Source organism: Scyliorhinus canicula, chromosome 2, assembly GCF_902713615.1.
Source record: "Scyliorhinus canicula chromosome 2, sScyCan1.1, whole genome shotgun sequence".
NCBI classification, from domain to species: domain Eukaryota; kingdom Metazoa; phylum Chordata; class Chondrichthyes; order Carcharhiniformes; family Scyliorhinidae; genus Scyliorhinus; species Scyliorhinus canicula.
Window position 1 is genome coordinate 140,365,024 of NC_052147.1, and position 18,382 is coordinate 140,383,405.

Consider the following 18,382-nt stretch of genomic DNA (forward strand, 5'->3'; position numbering starts at 1 on the left):
AAGGTAAGAGTAGGGCCAGTCAAGGACAGTAGTGGGAAGTTGTGCGTGGAGTCCGAGGAGATAGGAGAGGTGCTAAATGAGTATTTTTCGTCTGTATGTATTCACACAGGAAAAAGACAAAGTTGTCGAGGAGAATACTGAGATACAGGCTACTAGGCTAGAAGGGCTTGAGCTTCATAAGGAGGAGGTGTTAGCGATTCTGGAAAGTGTGAAAATAGATAAGTCCCCTGGGCCGGATGGGATTTATCCTAGGATTCTCTGGGAAGCTAGGGAGGAGATTGCTGAGCCTTTGGCTTTGATCTTTAAGTCATCTTTGTCTACAGGAATAATGCCAGAAGACTGGAGGATAGCAGTGAGCCTTACTTCTGTTGTGGGAAAAGTCTTGGAAAGGTTTATAAGAGATAGGATGTATAATCATCTGGAAAGGAATAATTTGATTAGAGATAGTCAACATGGTTTTGTGAAGGGTAGGTCGTGCCTCACAAACCTCATTGAGTTCTTAGAGAAGGTGACCAAACAGGTGGATGAGGGTAAAGCAGTTGATGTGGTGTATATGGATTTCAGTAAGGCGTTTGATAAGGTTCCCCACAGTAGGCTATTGCAGAAAATACAGAGGCATGGGATTCAGGGTGATTTAGCAGTTTGGATCAGAAATTGGCTAGCTGATAGAAGACAAAGGGTGGTGGTTGATGGGAAACGTTCTGACTGGTGTCCAGTTACTAGTGGTGTACCACAAGGATCTGTTTTGGGACCGCTGCTTTTGTCATTTTTATAAATGACCTGGAGGAGGGCGTAGAATGATGGGTGAGTAAATTTGCAGATGACACTAAAGTCGGTGGAGTTGTGGACAGTGCAGAAGGATGTTACAAGTTACAAAGGGACATAGATAAGCTGCAGAGCTGGGCTGACAGGTGGCAAATGGAGTTTAATGCAGAAAAGTGTGAGGTGATTCATTTTGGAAGGAATAACAGAAAGGCAGAGTACTGGGCTAATGGTAAGATTCTTGGTAGTGTGGACGAGCAGAGAGATCTCGGTGTCCATATCCATAGATCCCTGAAAGCTGCCACCCAGGTTGAGAGGGTTGTTAAGAAGGCGTACGGTGTGTTAGCTTTTATTAGTAGAGGAATTGAGTTTCGGAGCCATGAGGTCATGTTGCAGTTGTACAAAACTCTGGTGCAGCCGCATTTGGAGTATTGCGTGCAATTCTGGTCACCACATTATAGGAAGGATGTGGAAGCATTGGAAAGGGTACAGAGGAGATTTACAAGGATGTTGCCTGGTATGGAGGGAAGATCATATGAGGAAAGGCTGAAGGACTTGAGGCTGTTTTCGTTAGAGAGAAGAAGGTTAAGAGGTGACTTAATTGAGGCATACAAGATGATCAGAGGATTAGATAAGGTGGACATTGAGAGCCTTTTTCCTCGGATGGTGATGTCCAGCACAAGGGGACATAGCTTTAAATTGAGGGGAGATAGATATAGGACAGATGTCAGAGGTAGGTTCTTTACTCCGAGAGTAGTACGGGCGTGGAATGCCCTGCCTGCAACAGTAGTGGACTCGCCAACACTAAACGCATTCAAATGGTCATTGGATAGGCATATGGACGATAAGGGAATAGTGTAGAGGGACTTTCGAGGGGTTTCACAGGACGGCACAACATCAAGGGCCGAAGGGCCTGTACTACGCTGTAATGTTCTATGTTCTATACTCTTCCTCCACTTCAGCCAATCTAGCCTTCAACTGGCGCTGGCTTTCCAGCATTCTACACCTTTTGTTAACTGGAAAAAAATAGCCAACTCCTTGGACTAAGCCTGGCAGGTCTTCCACAAAATGGAGACGGTCACATATGAAAGGGAATTGACTGAGCAAAAAAAATTCAAACCCCTTTTTATAAAGGATTGATCTCGGAGCAGAGATGCGTCGAAACGTCATGATCTTGGGGGGGGGGGGGGGGGGGGGGGGGGGGGCTCCTCACATCCTGACGTCAATGCTCTTGCCTGTAGGGTGGGGCATTTCTGGTTACTGGGAACTTCTCTATCAAGGAATTCAAATGGCAATTAAATTCCCAGTCTGCAAAGGATTGGTCTAGACAAGCTCTACAAAGTCCATGAAGACATTAGTAACAAACTCTAGGGGGTGATTTGATTTGGAGGGCCATACACATTCATTATAGAGATAGATGCTCTGTATTCAAGCCCCTTAATAATCACATATGTATCCCCCCCCTTATCCTTCACACAATTCTCCATCTTGAAAGGAACAGTTTTGTTGACCAAAATTGCTATTCCCCTACTACTGATCACAAACAAGATGAAGAGGACCAGCCCCACCTATTCCTGCTTTAACTTTGAGCGCTCCTTGTCATCCAAATGAGAATGAGTCTCCTGCAACAAGGCTATTGTAGTGACATGCACTAACAAGTGTATGTGTAAATATGTATAGCCTCCAACCAGAAGGTGTCAGGCAAGTAGTAGCAGGTGACACTGTAGCCTTGGGGTGGGAGTCTTGAGGAGAAACCATCGTGATCAGTTGGGTTTGTATTAGTTCCAGTTTTATATCATTAGTTTCCTACCCACAATTTATTACCCTGTAATACAATTAACTAATCTTGAACGAAATGTTCTTTAGTATGCCGACTCAGTAATTGTCTCTGTCCATGAACATGACAGCTATGTCCACTTTCTCTTTCTTAAAAGACAGTTTTTTTCCCCTTTTGATAGGATGATGAATTCCCCATACATTCCAGGAATATAGTTTAAAATTAGCTACCGCTGTTGCACAGACCACCAGAAGAAAATAGGATAAGATATTCACGCCACATTCAGGCGTGCACCAAAACAAACCTCCCCCCCCCCCCCCCCCATCTCAAGTTACACCTAAGGCATCATAATGTCCTTATGATGTTCTTATCTCAAATAAGAGACCTGTCTGTACCATTACAGGATTCAGTCAACATATAACAACCCCCAACGTAACAAAAATACAAAAGATTCACGACCAGAATAGCTCTAAGGGGACATTCCTCAACACAAGTGAGGACTTGTAAGGCTAACCCTATGGCTATACTATCATTACCACCAGGAGACATACTCCTTGACAGAGAGGAAAAGAAAAAAGTCAACCAGGAATGGGAGCCAAATGTCGCTCCCATATTTTGGACCTATCCAGGAAGATCTAAACCTTCCACTCACCTGGAATTCGCGCCACTCATCATGATTATCAGTATCATGATTAAAGAGAGGATGCCAAACAACCAGTATTACCATCACAAAGATACAGATAAAAAGAGAAAACAATGGATAATTATCACGACAAATAAAAGTCTTTGAGATTCTTAAGGATAAGACATTCAGTATAGTGCTCAAATGTTAACAAATGCCTCCCGATAAACCAGATACATGAAAATATAAAATCAGACAAAAAATAATATAATGTGGAAAGACCAAATTTCAGCAAGCTGCAGATTGTCAGTCCAAGCGTTCCCTTCTATGGACTTTTTACTAAGGCCTAGGCAGTGGCCGGATTGTTAAAAGACTTGTTTTTAATAAATTCAGAGTACCCAATTATTTTTTTTCCAATTAAGGGGCAATTTAGCGTGGCCAATCCACCTTACCTGCACATCTTTGGGTTGTGGGGGTGAAACCCACGCAGACATGGGGAGAATGTGCAAACTCCACGTGGACAGGGACTGGGATTCAAACCCGGGTATTCAGCGCTGCAATCCCAGTGCTAACCACTGCGCCACATGCTGCCCAGATTGTTTCTTTTAAAATATTTTTTATTCTCCTTTTTCTCATCCTCTCCCAATCCCCATATCAATAACAACAATCCCATCCTCCCAACAAACCCCAGAAATTGGCCCGCATGTTAACATAAACAAATGACTAAAAGGAATCAGGAATCGCCCATAGTCACCATTAACACATACAATCCCTCTCCACCAACCCTCTCAGCCCCCCTCCCCACCAATGTTCGATGTGATCCAATTCTCGAAAGCGCATAATGAATATCGCCCATAAATTGTAGAACCCCTCCATCCTTCCCCTCAGTTCAAATTTGACCTTTTTCAAGCGTCAAGAATTCCAGCAGGTCTCCCCCACCACGCCAGGGCACAGGGTGGAGAGGTTGATCTCCACCCTAACAGGATCCACCTTTGGGCGATTAACGAGGCGAAGGCTACAACATCTGCCTCCACGCCCGTTTCCAACCCGGCTGGTCCTACACCCCGAATATGGCCTCCTGAGGGCCCAGGTCCAGTTTCACATGCACCACTTTAGAGGTTACCCTGAAAACCTGCTTCCACTAATCACTAGAGCCTTCAATCCCAACCCCCTGCCCAAATTCTCCTCCATTCTAACCCATTGGGAGTCAACCCCTCTGACCCAGCTCCGTTCCTTCTCCACATTCGCCGCCCAGTAATAATAGCCACCCGGATTGTTAAAAGATTTAACGTAGTTGTCAAATACCACCCTCCAGGTCGCAGGATGAAGCAGGGCATAATTTACTCCAGCTGCCTTGAACAGTTTTCTAACTTCATCGAAGCCTCTACGCTTCAGCTGTGTCCCTGTCGAGAAGTGGTTAGCGCAGTTGCTTCACAGCACCAGGGACCCGGGTTTGATTCCTGCTTGGGTCACTGTCTGTGCGGAGTCTGCACGTTCTCTCCGTGACTGCGTGGGTTTCCTCAGAGTGCTCCGGTTTCCTCCCACAAGTCCTGAAAGACGTGCTTGTTAGGTGAATTGGAAATTCTGAATTCTCCCTCAGTGTACCCGAACAGGCGCCGGAGTGTGGCGACTGAGGATTTTCACAGTAACGTCATTGCAGTGTTATGTAAGCCTACTTGTGACACTAATAAAGATTATTAGAAGTTCTGGAAAAAGGAGATTCTCGCCTCCCCGTGGAGCCAGGTCCCGACAAGTCTTACCGCCTCTCAAACCTTCTGTCAATCTTTGAAATTATGAAAGTGAATGATTACAGGCCTGGGATGTTGATTGTTCCCAGGCCTCAAAGACAGCACCCTTTCAAACTTGAAACACCTAGCCTTCACATCCAGCTTAAGGAAAAATGGTAGCCAGCTCTCAAAAAACTTAAAAGGAGTCTTACCCTCCACACCTTCTGGCAGACTGACAACCCGGACATCTTTCTCCTGCCTCGGTCCTCCAAACCTTCTAGGATTTCTGACATACCACACAGCTTATTTTCCAAGGATTGAATGTGAGCTTCCCCATAGGAAGCAACAATCTTGGTTTCTTTCCTCCGTTTCATTGAGCTTTTTATTAGTCTTCTGCAGCTCAGTCTCATGAGCAGTAAGATTCTGTGTCAACAAGCCAAGTTTGTCATCAAGTACTCTGATATTGGTGATAATATTTATGATCATCATTTTCAGTGCCTCTCCAAGCGCCAGATAGAGAGACCGTTCGAGGATCAGGTCGCCATATTGCCAAGGCTGCCCCACTCCCTTCGCATCCGACTGCTCCCTTTTAGCGCCAGATTTCTTAGAATTTATCAATACTTCCCCAAATACTCATCCAAAATCTTTCTAGGGACGTACTACGAATTCTTAACTCCTGGATTAGGCAAGCATGTGCCTCACAAACAGGGTAAAGAAGGATTACAAAAAGAGTAATGGAAAAGCTACTTTTCCAGCACCCAAATCACCCTGTTTTGCTCATTGTTACATCTACTCCCTTTTTGTTTCTCCTGAAGTGTTCTATCTTCTTTGTTACTGTGGTGGATAGTTCAGTGAAGACAAATGTGTATTTTTAAGAGTTATTTTCACATCCTCAGGACATCCCAAAGTAGCTTTGCAGCCAGTGAAGCAGGTTTTGAAGTGCACACGTGGTTGTAATGTAGAAAATACCTATATTTTCACACACAGCAAGCTCTCACATACGTCTGTGTGTTCAATGATTGGTTAAACTGACCTATGGATCTTGGTTGAGAGATAATATTGTCCAGGACACTGGGGCTGATTCCCTGGCTCCTCTTTAATGTAGTATCGTCTATAACTGCTTTGAGGGCAGTGGTGAATGAAATGTTCCATCTGCACAGTGCTGGATGAGGCGTACTGTTCAGCCGACTTCTCCTGGCAGATAATCCAACACTTAGTGTAGAAGAAATCTGCAGGCGTGAACCACTGACACACTGGCGGGACGAGGTTGGATGAAGCCCAGGAGCCAGGAATCCCAAGATCAGGCCATGTCCCTCTCCTCTTGGGGGCTGAACTTGCTTGTGCTCCCCAGCAGGTTCCCTCTGCCTGGTTACGCAATAAAAATCTTGTAACAGCGAGGGGGGGAGATCCCAGTGTGGGGGGGATATATGGCGACGGAGTCTTTTAATTTGATTATAACTTACTTAAATGAGGTCCCCACCTTTCTCGGCAGGTACCTTATGTTATCGGGGTGGGGGTTGGTGTGGAGAATCCGAAAACAAGATTCTTGTTTTTCAACTCTTGTGATATTTTGGGCCCACGTCGACATTTGCAATTACAGCGAACTTGGGTGCAAAATCATACCGGTGTCTCTAATGGTGCAACCCTGCTTCAATACTGCATTGAGGAGTCGGCAAAGATTTTGTGCTCGAGTCTCGGAGTTGACCCGAAATCTTCTAAAGGGAGAAATCATCTAACAGGCGGCATGTTAGCACAGTGGTTAGCACTGTTGCTTCACAACGATAGGGACCCAGCTTCGATTCCCTGCTTGGATCACTGTCTGTGCGGAGTCTGCACTTTCTCCCCATGTCTGCGTGGGTTTCCTCCGGCTGCTCCGGTTTCCTCACCCAGCCAAAAGATGTGCGGGTTAGGTGGATTGGTCATGCTAAATTGCCCTGTAGCTTCCAAATGTCCGGTGGGGTTGCTGGGTTACGGGGATAGGGTGGAGGTATGGGCTTAGATAGGGTGCTCTTTCAGGGGCTGGCGTAGATTTGGTCTGTGTTTCCCTAAATATATGAGATGTGGTCATCTAGTTCAAGGCTATACACTAGTCTCAATCTAAAAAGACACTAAAAATGGTGACTGGGGTTGAAGGAATGGAGTTCTCAAATATAACCCCATGAGTTCATATTTAACCAGTTATTTAACAGCTTCTCTTGACATTTTTTTTCTTTTGCACTTCAACCTAAACTGTCAGGATAGTCTTTTCCTCACCCCTCCTCACTAACGTTGCTCAATCTAAAGATATTATAGGATAAGTGGAGTAAATCGCTAAGAGTGGGATTGAACTAAACGTTCAAAGAGAAACTATTGCCACAGTCTTTATATATCTTCTCATGTCGGTGCCACATATTAAGAGCTGAGGCCCCTGAATTGTGGAAAGAAAAGGTGAAGAGAGAGAATAAACCCAGGGAGTGAACTAGGGTAGTTGGGGGAGTGGGTTGTTGCTGGAAAAGCGAGAGAAATGGGGTTTAATGAAATTGGGCATGGCTCCTATACTGGTGTATAACCAATGGTGTGCAGCTAGCAAGCATCTGAATCGCGAGGCCCAAGTCCAACCTAATATTATGTGGGTGAGCTTTCAGCATCTAGATGCATGCATTTGGTAACTGGATTAACAGCCACTAGTCTCGCCTGCAGCATGCTCTTCTTGCTAATATTTATTTATTTACAAACCAACTTGGGCAGACAGGTACCGTTTGTAACATGGTAGCTTTGCCAGTCACAATCTCTCGGATGTTTTTACTGTGTTTCTAAAAAAAGCACAGGGCCAGCAGACAAAGCTGGGGGAGAGGGAGGAATATGAACATTTCTCCGGGACTGAAAACTGGCCTTTAAACTTTCCTTTGGGATATAATGGGAAAACAAATGTTCCCTTTCTCTGGCATTGAGGCTTAATCCAATTGGATGTTTTAAAGTAACATTATTAGGAGTGGCACAGTGGTTAGCACTGCTGCCTCACAACACCAGGGACATGGGTTTAATCCGAGCCTTGGGTGACTATGTGAAGTTTGCACTTTATCTCTGTATTTGCGTGGGTTTTCTCATGAGTGTTCTGGTTTCCTCCCACATGCCAAAGCTATGCATGTTAGGTGAATTGGCCATGTTAAATTGCCCCTTAGCGTCCAGGAATGTGTAGGTTAGATTAAGGGGTTATAGGAAGTGGGCATTCAGAAGGTTGGTGCAGACCCGATGGGCTGAATGGCTTCCTTCTGCACTATAGGGCTTCTTTGATCCCATGATCATGTTTGCTCAAGCCTGAGTTTGGGTGAATGGTTGGAACATGTCAATGGCCACTGTCAGCCTAAGGATGTCCTCTCTGTACTTCAATGCCTTTGCTTTGACTGTTTTCTGTACAGTGAGAGTAAATCCAGAATACTGTTAGTTATGAGTCAGCCAATGCAAGCCAACTACTGGAAACATTTGGGAACCAGGCCAATGGTGTGAAGAGGTCTCCAGGTTGGTCCTGGATGTCTGAATACGCTTTATAATCTAATCCATCAGGCACTTTTGGATCAGGATAAAATTATGTTACAAGATAGTCTCAAAATGGTAGTGTTTGTTTTAGGTATTGCTGAGATGGCCTGCACTTATTGTCCATCCTGTAGTTGTCCTCCAGATTGGCTTGCTGGGCCACTTTTTGAGGTTTAGTTAAGCGTCAAGGAATTGGTATGGGATTGGAAGCATCCATTTCACTTCAGACTCTTGTGCCTGAGAGCACAAGGAGTTTTGTTTATTTGGGCTGAATTCAAGTTAAGATCTAAACTGGTAAAGTAACCTTTCACCTTGTAATCTGCCTCTTTTTCGCACTGCAGTCACCAGAGAACCTTTGTGCTTGAAGTCATGGGCAGGCATTGTGGGTAAGTTACAGATTCTTATGGCATTCAAACTCTTAATCTTATAAAGCTAAATTAAAAACAAATAACGTTTTTTATGTTGTATTCATTTTAAAAGAAAGGAAAATCTTGCGAGAGCGCAACCAGAGAGCCAAAAATAGCATAATTGTATGTTTGTGCTGTCACATATTTGGTCTTTATGGTATGGTCCCAGACACTTTGCCGTTGCAGCAGTGCCTTGAGCTTCAGAATGGCAGCACACCCATGTGCCAACGTAGCTGGAGACAATTCTCCTGGTCCTTAAGCTAAGGAAGACAGAAAGACTGTCTGCACAGAACATGTACAGTCATGATCTCATTGAATGGTGGAGTAGACTCGATGGGTCAAATAGCCTAATCCTGCTCCTACGCCTTAAGATGTTATCTGTGTTCACTTTGCAATGCAAAAATCAAAAACACAGTCGTTCATTTCTGGAGAGATAGAATAGAAAAGCAGAGAAGTTATTTTAAAATTGTACTGCACTTGGAGTGGTGTGCTGTATATTACAGAAAGCTATACAGGCACTGGGGAAAATGCAAAACACGTACAAGAATGACACCGGAATAGAGAGGTCGCAGCTGTCAGGAAAGATTGAACAAATTGGGGCTCATTTTTCTAAAACAAAGGAAGGCTGAGGTGTGACCTGATAGAGGTCTTTAAAATTGCAGGGTTTACAAGAATGGTTTCAGGATGAGAGACTTCAGTTATGAGGATAGATTGGAGAGGTTGGGACTGTCCTCCTTGGAGAGAAGGAGACTGAGAGGAGATTTGATAGCGATGTTCAAAATCATGAGGGGGCTGGACAGAGTAGAGAGTGAGAAACTGTTCCCGTTCATAAAGAGCAAGGGAGCACAGATTTAAAGTGATCTGCAAAAGAAGTGAGTGGTTGGGTTCAGGACTGCACTGCCTGGAAGTGTGGTGGAGACAGATTCAATGGAGGCATTCAAGAGGGCATTAGATGATTATTTGAAAAGAAACAATGTGCAGGGGTACGGGGAAAAGGCAGGAGAATGGCACTAAGTCATAATGCTCATTTGGAAAGTCAGGGCAAACACGATGGCCTCCTGCGCCATAACAAGCTGTGATTATTAAGGGGTTTGTTAGAGTAGATGTAGAGAAAATGTTTTTACATATGGGGCCTAAAAATATAAAGATAGTCACTAACACATCCAATAAAGGACTCATGAGAAACTTATTTTACCCAGAGAGTCGTTACTAGGTGGAATTCGATGCCATGTAGAATAGTTGAGATGAATAGCAGAGATGCATTTACGGGGAGGTTTGTATGGAACATATTATGTAGTCGACCAGTGGGCTGAATGACCTGTTTATGTGCTGTAATCATATATAATCACAGATAGCTCACTAAACAGCAGAGCTGTTACTCGTTGGCCATGTAACCAACCTGGTGGTGTTGTTTGTGCAGGTATCTGGCTCTGGTGTCTGCATTGGCTTCTGGAGCTGACTGGCTCTTCATACCAGAGGCCCCTCCAGAAGATGGCTGGGAAGATTTCATGTGCAAGAGACTTGGAGAAGTAAGGATTGTGGTGCCACTTTGACATTGGGAAGTCTCAGAACGTGACAGGCCATTTCTTCCGTTCCCAGCTCCGACCATCAGTCGGCTCAATAAGAGAGGCAGCAACATGCTCCGACCAGTTTACAGTTTGCACAAAATGGCTTCGGGCTCCAGTATATTAATTTTGTAAATGTTAACTATTCTTGTGGTATGGGTGCCAGTGGCAAGGCTGGCATCTGTTATTTATCTTTAATTGTCAGTCGTTTGGTCATTGTGGAGGGAAGTTAAAAGCCAACCACTTTGTTGACAGACTGCTCGGCTAGCCTTCCATAGCTTTTCTTACCTAAAAGACATTATCATAGAATTTACAGTGCAGAAGGAGGCCATTCAGCCCATCAAGTCTGCACCGGCTCTTGGAAAGAGCACCCTACCCAAGGTCAACAACTCCACCCTATCCCCATAACCCAGTAACCTCACCCAACACTAAGGGCAATTTTGGACACTAAGGGCAATTTATCATGGCCAATCCACCTAACCTGCACATCTTTGGACTGTGGGAGGAAACCAGAGCACCCGGAGGAAACCCACGTACACACGGGGAGGATGTGCAGACTTCGCACAGACAGTGACCCAGCCGGAATCGAACCTGGGACCCTGGAGCTGTGAAGCGATTGTGCTATCCACAATGCTACCGTGCTGCCCCCAATTAGTGAACTAATTGGTGTTCATGACAATCGATGGCTTCATGTCAAATATTAATCACAGATATTTGAATTTAGATCTTTTGTAATAATTGTTCAGACATTTAGGTGAGGACCATAACCAGCGAGCTTCAACACCTTATTTTCTTTGAAGTTCAAGTTTTTGCTCCCATCCCCTCTGTCCCCTGTTTCATTGCTCCATTTTCTATTTAAGGGATCATCCACAGGATCTAGTTGCGGGCCCCTGTAACCAGAAGACAAAAGTGACCTACACCAGCACAGAATCTTGGTTGATACCCCAGTGCAGTACTGAGGGGGGTGCTGCACTCCCGAGTTGCTGTCTTTCACATGAGAGATTAAATCAAGACTCTGCTTGCCTTCTCAGATGGGTTCAAAGGATTCCATGAAACAATTCCATACGAGTTCTGGTCAGAGTATTGACTATAGGGCCGTAGGCCTTAGGAAGAGTCGGCCCGGGGTGCCAAGCAGTGTTTAGCACTGCTGCCTCATGGCCCCACGGACCCGGGTTCGATCCCGACCCCGGGTCACTGGTTTGTGGAGTTTAGGTCTCACCTGGACAAACCAAAGATGTGCAGGGTAAGTGGATTGGCCACGTTAAATTGTCCTTTCATTGGAAAAAAAATGAATTGGGTATTCTAAATTTTGGCCACGTTAAATTGTCCTTTCATTGGGAAAAAATGAATTGGGTATTCTAAAAATTTTTTAAAAACAAGAAAAAAGGAAGAGCAAGCCTTTCAGTCCTTCGAACCTGCGCCACCATTTTATAAGATCATGTCTGATCTAATTGAATAAGTTCAATGACCCACCCTCCACTGCTTTCTGGGAAGAGAATTCCACATACTAACTACAAGAATAAGTCTTTATTTTTTAATTGTCTGTCGCCGAGAAAGTAACGGGTCGCTAGTTGGTTACTTTCCCAGACGCAGTAAGGAAGGCTTTCCAACCAGAGCCTAAGTGCTGGAATTTCCTCCCTAAATCTCTCCGCGTCTCTACCTCATTCTCCTTTTAAGGTACTCCTTAGAACCCACCTCTGTAACCACAATTTTGATCACCTGTCCTAATATTCCCTTATGTGGTTTGGTGCCAGAATTTCTCTGCTAATGCTCCTGAAATGCACCTTGGAGTATTTTGCCACATTAAAGGTGCTATGTAAGTGCAAGTTGTTGTTTGGAGAGGGAATGCAGAGTGAAGTCTATGTGATCAATGGAGCCTAGGGTTGGGAGATCCTCAATAGACCAGAGTCAGGAGAGCAGTGGGTGTGCCCTGAGATGTAAGGCTGAAGGAGGACACCGAGGGTCCTTCCTATCCTACTTGTGGTGCCTTGATCTACTGTTTGAAAAGTTCCGGAACCAATTTAAATCCCTAACCCTGAAGAATTAGCGAGACATTTGATATTAGAATTAGAACAGTACAGCACAGAACAGGCCCTTCGGCCCTCGATGTTGTGCCGAGCAATGATCACCCTACTCTAGCCCACGTATCCACCCTATACCAGTAACCCAACAACCCCCATTAACCTTATTTTTTAGGACACTAAGGGCAATTTTGCCTGGCCAATCCACCTAACCCGCACATCTTTGGACTGTGGGAGGAAACCGGAGCACCCGGAGGAAACCCACGTACACACGGGGAGGACGTGCAGACTCCGCACAGACAGTGACCCAGCCGGGAATCGAACCTGGGACCCTGGAGCTGTGAAGCATTGATGCTAACCACCATGCTACCGTGCTGCCCTTTATTGTTATCGTGCTATGTCATGCAAGGAGTGCAATGCAGGTGGAAAGACATCAGCTTCCACTGTTCACAGTAGATTACACAAGGAGCATCCATGAGTAGCTTGGTGAAGAAAAATCTTCTTACCCTTGTAAAGCAGCTTCAGCAAAAGAGATTTCCATTTTACTGACTCGTATTCCGCTACTTGCAGTAACGTTGATCGGCCGGAATTAAGCTGCTCTGTGACTTTGGTCAGTTTTTACAAACATTAGGTATTCCATTAGATGAAATCCATTGACACTCTGAAAAGGATATGACTACCCAACAACAATTCTCCAGTTGGATGCAGTGCACCCAACAAAGAAAGATTTGCATTGATATAGCATCTTCATGACTTTGGGATGTCCCAAAAAATCTTTCCAGCCAATCAATTGCTCTTTGGAATGCAGTCACTTGTTGGAATGTAGGAAACCATGAACCCATTTGTACACAGTAGGGTCCCACAAACAACAATGACCAAATATTTTGTGTTAGTTATATTAGTTGAGAGATAAATGTTGGCCAGGACACTGGAGAGTACTCCTTTACTCTTTTTAGAAGTAGTTCAGTGGGATCTTCTCCGTCTATCTGAGAGAGTAAACAGGGCTGTAAGACCTCGCCTCCGACAGTGCAACCCGACTCTCAGAATTGCACTGTCGGAGCATCAGCGTGGTTTTAGTGCTCACGTACCTAGAATGGGACTGAAACCCACGACTTTGAGTCGGAGGTGAAAGTGCAACCCATTGAACCATGGCTGACCCTCCTGGTATCAAAGCCACACTAACCGAACTTGCACATCCTTTCTCCAGAGTCGCAGCAGAGGCTCCAGGCTGAACATCATCATCCTTGCTGAGGGGGCAATTGATCGGCAGGGAAATCCTATCAGCTCCAACTATGTAAAAGAGGTAAGTATGAAATTATCAGCGTGTGAGTCTGACAGGGAGAGTTGCATTGACGTGGTATGAGATATGTCTGCTCCCAGGATGTGTTCCTGTGCGCGCTTGTCATTTTAATTACTGGACCGCAAAACGTAGACCAGAGTCGAGCTATTTAAATTTTTTGTATAAATCAGAAAAAATAAAGAAGCCTAGGTTCAGGTGCTAATCGAATTATTGATTCAGTGAAGAACAGCGTAAAATCTCTGACTAGTTAGCTTCCAGCTCATGACTATTTAATATGTCGATTCTAGTCTCTGGCTAATTTCTATTTAAATCCCAGGTCAAGGATATTTTAGTAAGAAGTCTTACAACACCAGGTTAAAGTCCAACAGGTTTGTTTCAAACACGAGCTTTCGGAGCACGGCTCCTTCTTCAGGTGAATGGAAAGGCTTGTTTTCAAGCCTTTCCATTCACCTGAAGAAGGAGCCGTGCTCCGAAAGCTCGTGTTTGAAACAAACCTGTTGGACTTTAACCTGGTGTTGTAAGACTTCTTACTGTCCTCACCCCAGTCCAACGCCGGCATCTCCACATCAAGGATATTTTAGATGTAGATTCCAATCACAGGACGATTTTTAATTGTCTGAATGTATGTGAATGCACATCCTAAGTGGGAGGGGCTTTGTTCTGCTCTCCATATTTCACCAGATTAGATTGTTTAACTGGAGGAAGCTCACATGGAACATCCATCACATTACTTGAAGTACAGCACAGCAAAATGCTGTGTCTCATGAACCAATTGTGTTGCGAATGCATCTGGCACGGCACTCTCTGGAAGTGGACTCGGGACATTCCAGCTGGTCTCTGATGCAGATTATTGCTAGGATTTTGCCGGGGGGGAGAAGAACCAGCGCCCGTCCGTCTCTCTGACACATCACAGTTTACATAAGACAATTTCTGATCTTGAACTGAACAACAGGGCAAAAGTGAGAGTCTCTTCCCATTCACATATTGGGTCTGAGATTTACACTTTGCACTGAAATCTCACGCACACGCGTGTGCAACTAACCTGCTCTGACATGCGTTTTTGCATTTTTAATCCTTATTCAGGAGGAGAGCGGCTGGTGAGTTTTTATTTCTTATCTTTCAAAATAGCACGCAGTTCATATTAAAAATACCTTCAGTGGCAATAGGTTCTCTCCTTGGGTTTTGTGTAACAAAATTACAAACCTGTTCTCAAGATGATAAGCAAAGGAGATTTCTTCTTTGTCCTGTGTGTTAACTGAATTTCAGTGAGTCAGAGTTGCACTAAATGCCCCTCTCTATTTCCTTAATTCTTGTCTCTTTGGTTCCTTCCTCCCTCACTGTTTTCTTTTTCTCCTAGCTTGTTTCTAAGCGCCTCGGATTTGACACCCGGGTCACTGTCTTGGGACATGTCCAGCGAGGAGGGACGCCTTCTGCCTTTGATCGAATTCTGGTAAGCGCACGTGTTTACTCTGGGCCTTTGTGAATGGCACCTCACCATGAAGCTCCCCTAACTGCTCAGTAAGTAGTCAGGCCATGGAAATCAAGAGGTTCCAAGCTCCATTCCCAGCCTTTACTGTGTTAGATCATTCGAGATGGGAAGTAGTAACAGGAGGTTCCACAGCTGACTTTGGGAACCATTGGTTCGAAAAGTGGGGGGAAACAACAACCGGGAACTCTGATCTGGTTGGTAACTGCTGTTGGCAAATGCGAATGACGGTCGAGGACAGGATTAGATCTAGCGAAGCTGCCCCTGGTGGTTGATTTACTTGTTCACGCTCATGGTTGAGGCTCACACATTACAAATGGGCGCTTGTCGGAGCCACTCTTGGAACTGTATCTGTACACCACCTCCGTATTTTAAGCAGAGAGGGAAGAGAAAACTGGTGAACGGTAGAGAAAGAGTGGCATGGAAGCTAGCCTTGTTTATGGCACTACTGCTTTGGAGGATGACAGAGTGGTATGGCACATCTGAAGGCAGGCGGCACAATCAGTTTAACTATGCTTTCAGCTTATTGTCAGCTGCACTCAGTCAGTAACGCTCTCCTGTCTCAAGACAGAAGGCCATGGGTGAAAGTCATTCCTAGACATAATCAAAGCCTGCACTGTCGTCGGAGTGCTGCGCTGCCGTCGGAGTGCTGCGCTGCCGTCGGAGTGCTGCGCTGCCGTCGGAGTGCTGCGCTGCCGTCGGAGTGCTGCGCTGCCGTCGGAGTGCTGCGCTGCCGTCGGAGTGCTGCGCTGCCGTCGGAGTGCTGCGCTGCCGTCGGAGTGCCGCCCTGCCGTCGGAGTGCCGCCCTGCCGTCGGAGTGCCGCCCTGCCGTCGGAGTGCCGCCCTGCCGTCGGAGTGCCGCCCTGCCGTCGGAGTGCCGCGCTGCCGTCGGAGTGCCGCGCTGCCGTCGGAGTGTCGCGCTGCCGTCGGAGTGCCGCGCTGCCGTCGGAGTGCCGCGCTGCCGTCGGAGTGCCGCGCTGCCGTCGGAGTGCCGCCCTGCCGTCGGAGTGCCGCCCTGCCGTCGGAGTGCCGCCCTGCCGTCGGAGTGCCGCCCTGCCGTCGGAGTGCCGCCCTGCCGTCGGAGTGCCGCGCTGCCGTCGGAGTGCCGCGCTGCCGTCGGAGTGCCGCGCTGCCGTCGGAGTGCCGCGCTGCCGTCGGAGTGCCGCCCTGCCGTCGGAGTGCCGCCCTGCCGTCGGAGTGCCGCCCTGCCGTCGGAGTGCCGCCCTGCCGTCGGAGTGCCGCCCTGCCGTCGGAGTGCCGCGCTGCCGTCGGAGTGCCGCGCTGCCGTCGGAGTGCCGCGCTGCCGTCGGAGTGCCGCGCTGCCGTCGGAGTGCCGCCCTGCCGTCGGAGTGCCGCCCTGCCGTCGGAGTGCCGCCCTGCCGTCGGAGTGCCGCCCTGCCGTCGGAGTGCCGCCCTGCCGTCGGAGTGCCGCGCTGCCGTCGGAGTGCCGCGCTGCCGTCGGAGTGCCGCGCTGCCGTCGGAGTGCCGCGCTGCCGTCGGAGTGCCGCGCTGCCGTCGGAGTGCCGCCCTGCCGTCGGAGTGCCGCCCTGCCGTCGGAGTGCCGCCCTGCCGTCGGAGTGCCGCCCTGCCGTCGGAGTGCCGCGCTGCCGTCGGAGTGCCGCGCTGCCGTCGGAGTGCCGCGCTGCCGTCGGAGTGCCGCCCTGCCTTCGGAGTGCCGCCCTGCCGTCGGAGTGCCGCCCTGCCGTCGGAGTGCCGCCCTGCCGTCGGAGTGCCGCCCTGCCGTCGGAGTGCCGCCCTGCCGTCGGAGTGCCGCCCTGCCGTCGGAGTGCCGCGCTGCCGTCGGAGTGCCGCGCTGCCGTCGGAGTGCCGCGCTGCCGTCGGAGTGCCGCGCTGCCGTCGGAGTGCCGCCCTGCCGTCGGAGTGCCGCCCTGCCGTCGGAGTGCCGCCCTGCCGTCGGAGTGCCGCGCTGCCGTCGGAGTGCCGCGCTGCCGTCGGAGTGCCGCGCTGCCGTCGGAGTGCCGCCCTGCCGTCGGAGTGCCGCCCTGCCGTCGGAGTGCCGCCCTGCCGTCGGAGTGCCGCCCTGCCGTCGGAGTGCCGCCCTGCCGTCGGAGTGCCGCCCTGCCGTCGGAGTGCCGCGCTGCCGTCGGAGTGCCGCCCTGCCGTCGGAGTGCCGCCCTGCCGTCGGAGTGCCGCCCTGCCGTCGGAGTGCCGCGCTGCCGTCGGAGTGCCGCGCTGCCGTCGGAGTGCCGCGCTGCCGTCGGAGTGCCGCGCTGCCGTCGGAGTGCCGCCCTGCCGTCGGAGTGCCGCCCTGCCGTCGGAGTGCCGCCCTGCCGTCGGAGTGCCGCGCTGCCGTCGGAGTGCCGCGCTGCCGTCGGAGTGCCGCGCTGCCGTCGGAGTGCCGCGCTGCCGTCGGAGTGCCGCGCTGCCGTCGGAGTGCCGCGCTGCCGTCGGAGTGCCGCCCTGCCGTCGGAGTGCCGCCCTGCCGTCGGAGTGCCGCGCTGCCGTCGGAGTGCCGCGCTGCCGTCGGAGTGCCGCGCTGCCGTCGGAGTGCCGCCCTGCCGTCGGAGTGCCGCCCTGCCGTCGGAGTGCCGCCCTGCCGTCGGAGTGCCGCCCTGCCGTCGGAGTGCCGCCCTGCCGTCGGAGTGCCGCGCTGCCGTCGGAGTGCCGCGCTGCCGTCGGGAGTGCTGCACTGTTGAACGTGCAGTTCTCAAGATAAGACAGTGAACCGCTGCCCCATCTGCTCTCTCCCTTGACACTGTTCTGAAGAAGAGCCAGGGGAGTTCTCTCGAGAGGCCTGGCCAATATTTATCCCTCCACCCAAATCGCCAGAACAGATTATTCATCCTTGCGCTGCTATTAATTTGTTGCAATGTTTGCCAACCCAGCAATAGTGCCTGCATGTAAAATTCCATTAACTGGAATGTGCTCTGGGAGATCTCAAGTGTGACAAGAGCTATGTAAAAACCCAGTTTTCTTTTGTTTCTTTGGTCATTGGAGTAACATAATGGAAAAAAACTATGATATGTCCCAAAATGCTTTGCAACCAATGTAGTACTTTTGAAGTGTAATCACTGCTGTCATGTAGGGAATGCAGCAACTAATGTGTGCACGGCAAGCTCCCACAAGCACCAACGTGATAATGACCAGGTGATTAGTTGTAGTGATGTTGGCTGATTATTGTATATTGGCCAGAAGGCAGCCGCACGTCTTCAAAATTGTGCCCCAGAGTTAGATTTGAACC

General features: G+C 48.5%; 1 protein-coding gene across 1 annotated transcript in view; it reads left to right on the forward strand.

Moving 5' to 3' along the window:
- The window catches only part of LOC119958632 (ATP-dependent 6-phosphofructokinase, liver type-like), an 88,363-nt gene that overhangs the window by 34,136 nt on the left and 35,845 nt on the right, over nucleotides 1-18,382 (forward strand). Inside the window, exons 6-9 of the mRNA XM_038787152.1 lie at nucleotides 8,743-8,787; nucleotides 10,229-10,337; nucleotides 13,602-13,697; nucleotides 15,052-15,144. Of these exons, the coding sequence (XP_038643080.1) occupies nucleotides 8,743-8,787; nucleotides 10,229-10,337; nucleotides 13,602-13,697; nucleotides 15,052-15,144 (343 nt within the window). The remainder of the gene's footprint in view (nucleotides 1-8,742; nucleotides 8,788-10,228; nucleotides 10,338-13,601; nucleotides 13,698-15,051; nucleotides 15,145-18,382) is intronic.